The following is a 6,958-nucleotide window of genomic DNA, read 5'->3' as shown; positions in this document are numbered from 1 at the left end:
AGAAAAAAACATTCTTACACCACCAAAATTGCCACAATGTGCACTTCGAGCATGCTCTCATCACACAAATTACATTCTTACACCATCAAGATGCCAGACTATGAATATCTAGCATATGCTGCTCTTGTCGACACAAAACATTCTTATACTGCCAGACGACACAATTTGCAACTTGAGCATTTTCTCGTACAGCATCGATTTAAGGTGATAATCCATACTGTTCAGGTAACATCATCCCAACAATCCCATCAGTCGACCAGCTCCATAATTGCCTTGCTCACCTCCTTGGTCAGTTCAGTGCGGCGCAGCTCCACCTTCATCTGCGCCACCCTCAGCTTCTTGATCTTGTCGTCCATTGCACGTGCCTTGCCATCGTCCATCTTCCCGAACACCCTCTTGAACATGCCCGGGTGTGCTGCCTCCAGCTTCTTCACCTCCTCCGCTAGGTACGGGTACAGCTCACACATCTCATCAAAGCCCTTCAGTTCACGGCCACTCGCTGCTTCCGCGGCAGCAGCAGCAGGGGCAGTCTTGTCACCGCCCCAGACGATCTTGGAGAGGTCCAAGAGTCGGAGGTCGTGCTCTTTGCTCGGGAGCTCACCCCTGCTGCTGAGAACGACGTACCGTTTCTTTAGGGTCTGGAGCTTCGACTGGAGCTCCTTGCTGCCGTAGGCGCGGTTGTCGAGCTTTCCAGCGAGGGCGCCAATGAGAGCGTCGGGCTGCGGCAGCGCGCCGTGCTGCTTTTGGTGCGCGGCGAGGGCCTCGAGGATCCGGACCTCGTCGTCGGTGGACCAGATGCGGTGGAAAGCCAGGCGCGCCTTCTTGGCCGACGGCGGCTTGATGGCATCCGCCTGTCGCTTCGGAGCCTGCTTCGGCGGCGGCGGCGCCTCCTCGTCGTCGGACTCGGACGACTCGCCGTCTTCGTCGGAGGCGTCCGATTCCTTGCTCTGCTGCGGCGGCGGAGGTTGGTTCTTGGGAGCGGAGGGAGCGGCTAGGTGGGTGGGCTCCTCCTCCTCATCATCCCCCTCTTCCTCGTCGTCGGAGCTCTCGGACTCCTCGCCCTTTTGCGGCGGCGCAGGCGGATTGTTGGGGGCCTCCTCCTCCTCTTCTTCTTCTTCTTCCTCGTCAGAGCTATCGGACTCCTCGGCCCTTTGCGGCGGCGCAAGCGGCTTGCTTGGGGTGGGGGTGGGGGTACGGGCCACGGCTTCGTCCTCCGACTCGTCGGATCGCGAGCGAGAGTCTTCCTCCTCAGACGAGCCAGCCGGAGGTGGAGGTGGAGGCGGCGGCCGTGCCGACTTCTTGGCGGCACGCTTTTGGCCCATCGCCGGAGACTCTGATTGAATGTTTGGGAGAGAAGAGAAGAGAAGAGGAGAGCGGCGGCGCTAGACCTCGGCCTCGCTAGGTTAAATTTGGGGGAAGAAAATCATCCGCGCCTACAAGACCCTTGCTGGGCCAAGTAACAGCCTTCCTCTGCCGGCTCGGCCCACTTGGCCCATCTTTATTTTTCAAGACATGAAAGCCCTCAACATGTTTTTGGGCCAGGCCCATTATTGCAGTTTGGTATCTGTGCTCAGGTTTTCTATTCCGGTTTTCCTGTTTGGTTATCTGTGTGGTTCTTTTTTGGTACTACCTCTGTCCATTTTTGGATGTCAAAAATTTATCTAAATTCGAATGTATCTAGATATTTTTTAGACATAGATACATCTAAATTTAGACGAACCACCGGACATCTATTAACGGACGGAGGGAGTACTTGTTTTCCCATCCGGTTTTGTGCTTTTCTTCGTTTTCTTTCTTATTCTTCTTTTTTGGTACAAAAATCAGATTTGAAAATGGTTAAATTTTTAAAAAATCACTTCAAAAAAAGTTCAGATTTCAAAACTTTGATTTTAGATTTTTTTCCAAAATGGTCATAATACTTTTTTATGATTTTGAAAAATATTCAGATTTAAAAAGAACAATTTTAAAACGTTCAAATTAAAAATCTAGGATTTAATTAATTAGATTTTTAAAATGTAAAAATAAAATTAGAAAATAAAAAATAAAAAAGAAAGAAAAACAAAAGAAAAGAAAAAAAAGGCAAGGTGGGCCAGTGAAAGGACATAGATGCCGCATAGAGGGGGGTGAATAGGAGATTTAAAACTTTTACGATTATTATGGGTTTAACAAATGCGGAAAAAAACTGCGATTTATTTTGTCAAGCCCAAAACCTATATAACTAGGGTTCACCTATGTGCACAAATAACTTATGCTAAGTAAGACAAGAAACAATGTGATAGCAAGATATATAAATTCAAGAACGAAGACTATGACAAAGTAAAGTGCATAAATAAATAGCTCGGGTATAGGAATAACCGAGGTGATACAGAGACGACGATGTATCCCGAATTTCACACTCTTGCGAGTGCTAGACTCCGTTGAAGCGGTGTGGAGGACAAAGCACCCCAAACGCCACGAAGGCCTCACCGTATTCTCCTCGACCCTTCCCACCAAAGGTGGAGACCTTGATCCACTATGGAATCTTAGGGTGGTCACCAAACCCGCACAAAGCTTGGGGCTATCTCCACAACTTAATTGGATGCTCCCAATAAATCGCCCCAAAGGCTCTACCCTTGAAGAGTCTCCACAACTTAATTGAATTGGAGTCCCCAAGAACACCACAAATACCACTAATCCGTCTAGGATCCAAAGACCCAAGAGGAACAAGCTTAGGGAATAAGCTCCCGAAGTAATATACTCACGAACTTTCACTTCCACGTATCACGCGGAGAAGTCAAACCGATGCACCAAATGCATTGGCAAGAGCACCACAAAGGTGCCCAAATCCTTCACTCTCGAATTCCAACAAAGCTACTAAAACTATTGGGGAATAAAAGAGGAAGAACACAATAAGAAGAAGAACACAAAATTTCTCTCCAAGATCTAGATCTAGAGATTCCCTCACAAAGAGGGGGATTTGATAAGTGCAAATGTAGATCTAGATCTCCTCTCTCTTTTCCTCCAATATGAGCAAGAATCATGGAGAGATATGAGGAAAGGGAGCTCTCAAGATGCAAAAATGGAAGAGAGATAGAGGAAGAAGTACCCAAGAGAGAGAGAGAGAGAGAGAGAGAAAATGCAGGCTTTAAAAAGGGGGCAGAAAATCTTCCCGTTGGGCTCGGCTAGGACAGCACCGGTACCATCGGCAAGGATTGGCTGGTACCACCGACATGGGCTGGCCGGTACCACCGGTACTGGTACCGATGTTGGTAGCGCGCGCATCCAGGGTGTTCTGCGAGCTACCGGTACCACTTGCGGTACCGGTCGCGGTGCTACCAGCGCAACTTTTTTCCTTTTCTTTTTAAACCAAAGGCAAAACTAGAAATGCAATAACTCGAGCTAGGGAACTCCAAATTTAGTGAAACCAATTTTTTTGTAAAGAGGGCGACAAGAGCTACTTAACAAAAAGTGAAAATCCTAAGAACAAGTTGGGTAGATTTCTCCTAAAACCTCTCAATACAATGAACCGGGAAAAGCGGAAACTCCAAATCGAGTGAACCCAATTTTGGTTGTAAAGAGGACAACAAGAGCTACCCAACAAAAACTGAAAATCTTAAGAACAAGTCGGGTAGATTTTTCCTGAAACCTCTCAATACAATGAACCGGGAAAAACAGGAACTCCAAATCGAGTGAAACAAATTTTGTTTTAAAGATGACGACAAGAGCTACCCAACAAAAAGTGAAAATCTTAAGAACAAGTTGGGTAGATTTTTCCTGAAACCTCTCAATACAATGAACCGAGAAAACTCCAATATAAAAAACGCAACAAATATTTCATGCGAAATATGTTTTCGCTGAACTAGAGTTTTTCATGAGAATAAGCACAAGCTCTAAAACACCACATGGATAAGATCCAAATAACAACCAACAAAGATGATGCAAGGATGCAACAGTTTGAACTCTCTCTGAACGATACGATCGAGTATGGCACCTAACCTATGAACCGGTCTCGCAACTAAACCACGAGACCGGTAAGAAAGAAACTCTATCAAGAGCAAACCTTAACCTTGTGTATTCCACTTGAGCTCGATGATGAAGATCTTAACTGCAACAAGATGTAACGCATTCCTTGATTGTGCTTGCTTGATGATGTCTTGCAGATTGCTCCTCCATAATCCAATATGGGAGAGCTTCTTCTTCGACGCATCTTCACATATCCATGTGTTGCGGTCAGAAACCCACCGGCGAGCAGCGACGGGCAACACAGTAGAGCCGGGAGGCTTCCAAGACTGCGGCTGGCCCTGGTCCCTCGAGTGACGGCCCGCAAAGACTCGGCACGCACGTCCGATGCTTCGGTGCAAGGGCGTGCCACCCGACCTATACCGATCGTGGAAGGCGATGGATGCCGCTCGCTTAGTTTCCTGCATGGCATACACGTAAACATTAAATACGAGCCTCGATCGGCTCTCGAGGTTGTCCCGTGAATCGGCTCAAGGAGCCGATCCACCCATTATCCGTATGAGGTATACGGTCACATGGTGGTCCCGCTTGATCGATATAAAGCTAAAACGACCTACTACGATTTAGGGTTTTCACCACATAATCGGAACATCCTACGCGTGATTGAGCTTCGGCGGCCACGCACGGTGATCATAAACCGACCCTAGACAAGGCCTAAAAACCAACATGAAGTTGATCCCCGGAACATCATGTCTAGGGCTAGCAAACTACACCCTACGTGCCATCGGATCCTTCAACCCGTTTGTAAGGCCTAACTATGCAGATATTAAACTAATCCTTCAAGAACAAGGAGCAATCATAACGGATCGGATCTACTAAATAACGATCAAGCGGGTGCCGCCCTTACACCTAAGATAGGCGTAAGGGCGGCTAGACGTCTAAGGGTTGCATGGACGAAAGCATGTAACACGACGGAACAATGCTAACCCTAACACATCTATGATAACTACGTTGCTCGCCATCAACAAGGCTTCAGTACGAGCAACGCATGAACAACGAATAAACGTTACTGCCTAGATCGCAAGATGCGATCTAGGCAGCATGATGCTTACCCGGAAGAAACCCTCGAAACAAGGGAGTTGGCGATGCGCCTAGATTGGTTTGTGGTGAACGTGATTGTTGTTTATTTCATAAACCCTAGATACATATTTATAGTCCGTAGACTTTCTAACGTGGGAATAATCCCAACCGTGCACGAGCCAAATTCTATCTAACCGAGCACGTATCCTACTAATTTACGGATACACGGGCAAACTAGCCCAAACTTTGTATACAAGGCCGATTCATGTATTTCTTCCAAGTATATCCTTCAAGCCCATCTTAATCGCGGCCCACCTCTGATCCGGTCAAATTCTGGTGATAACACATGCCCCCCTGGTTTTGGAAGTGACAATTCCAAAATCACTCTGTTTTTCCCTTTCTTCGTCGTGTCAAATCGGGGCAGAACAGAACTGCCACGGTATCTCTTCATCATGATACCTTGCCTTCTCAATTTCTCCGTATGATTTGACGGTTTTGGCACCACATCCTCGGGAACCGCTGCAGCATTGAATCATCTCCACTATATCGCCACTATTTTAACCGCATCCTGCAGTTTCACCTCTTCATCCCCTTCGCATTACCACTCCAAAAGCCCTCCTCTGCCACCATGTCTTCTTCCTCCTCCGCTTCATCGGGTCTTTCCTCCCAGTCCTCCCCCTCCCGCGAGCCGACGCCGGAGTGGGACCCGGAGGAGGCCCACGAGGCCAACATTCGCCGCGCCATAGAAGACGGGGACGAGTCCGAGCCACGACTTCTCCGTCTGGTCTGAGGACGACAAGTCCTCGACCGACGGGGAAAGTGACCTCCGCTTCCTTGCCGACGGGGAAACGGAGGAGGAGAGCGATGACGATCGCTTCTCCTGGGACGACTTCACCTCCTTCGAGGAGGAGGAGGAGGAGGATGACGACACCTCCTCCGATGAGCCGCCGGCCAAGCGTTTCTGCCCCTGGCCGGGGAACCTCAGCGACTTCGACAGTGACGACGGCGGCGACGAGGAGGACGAGGACAACGAGGGCCCTGTCGGCGGCCGCGGCAGCAGCGACGACGATCCAGTCGGGAGTAGCGCCGACAGCGGCGACGACGGCGACGACGAGGGCAGCGACGGCCCCTAGATAGGGCCCTTAGCATAGGATCAGTAGTAGTAGATGGGGCAATGTATCCCCTGGTACTTCCTTTGAGAGCAATCAGATTTTTATGTAAGGAATCCGATTATCAATGAAAAATTCCCTTCGATTTGATTTTGCCGATTTCCTTTATGATAATTTAGCCGATTTCCCCTCATACTGACTTTGCCGATTGTCGACTTGGTCAATGCTCAATGAGCCGATGGTAACGCATTGGTCCTTCACAATCTATCCTTCATCCCTTCGACTGATGACTTTGAGATCTGGCGGACAATGTGGAAAATCCGTGCCTTCAGGAGAGCCCTAGGACCGTTGCTGAAACAAACTTGGCGCTGAAGCTGATACTTCTGCAGAACAGGTGCCACTTGCTTGCAACGCGATAGTTTCCAGTGATGTTTTATAACCCTGCTCTGTTTCTTCAGCAACAAGATAGCCCAGAGCCTGTCAATGATGATGGATCCCACTTCAAATTCCTCCCAGCAGCTCCAGTGATCCCCTTCTGCAAGAACCCACCACTTTTTTCTAAAAAGGTTGTGATGCAGAGCCAACCGATTCCAATAAATCGGCTCCCAAGAGTAAAGACTCTTCAGGGTCAGCTGCCCCCCGAGCCTCAGTCAGGGCGAGAACAGCAGTGAGAAAAGTAGCTGTCAGGAAAACTTTTATAACTTGTCAGTGTCCCTTAATCCTACTCTTGTGGACCTCTACTGAAGACGATACCAGCGAGGAGACGCAGTCCAGCCGACGAGGCTCAAGCTCGAGCACATCTGAGAACACCACCACGCAAAAAATAGCCA

At 48.7% G+C, this 6,958-nt stretch overlaps 1 protein-coding gene across 1 annotated transcript in view; it reads right to left on the bottom strand.

The window, feature by feature from the left end:
- Nucleotides 1-1,349, bottom strand: part of LOC124678585 (nucleolar protein dao-5-like) — a 1,404-nt gene extending 55 nt beyond the window's left edge. Inside the window, exon 1 of the mRNA XM_047214457.1 lies at nucleotides 1-1,349. This exon is cut by the window's left edge and continues 55 nt beyond it. Within this exon, the coding sequence (XP_047070413.1) occupies nucleotides 249-1,322 (1,074 nt within the window). The 5' untranslated portion in view covers nucleotides 1,323-1,349 and the 3' untranslated portion in view covers nucleotides 1-248.
- Nucleotides 1,350-6,958: the final 5,609 nt, after the last annotated feature.

The sequence above is a fragment of the Lolium rigidum genome, chromosome 7 (genome assembly GCF_022539505.1).
Source record: "Lolium rigidum isolate FL_2022 chromosome 7, APGP_CSIRO_Lrig_0.1, whole genome shotgun sequence".
NCBI classification, from domain to species: Eukaryota; Viridiplantae; Streptophyta; class Magnoliopsida; order Poales; family Poaceae; genus Lolium; species Lolium rigidum.
This window is presented reverse-complemented; position numbering and strand designations above follow the sequence as displayed.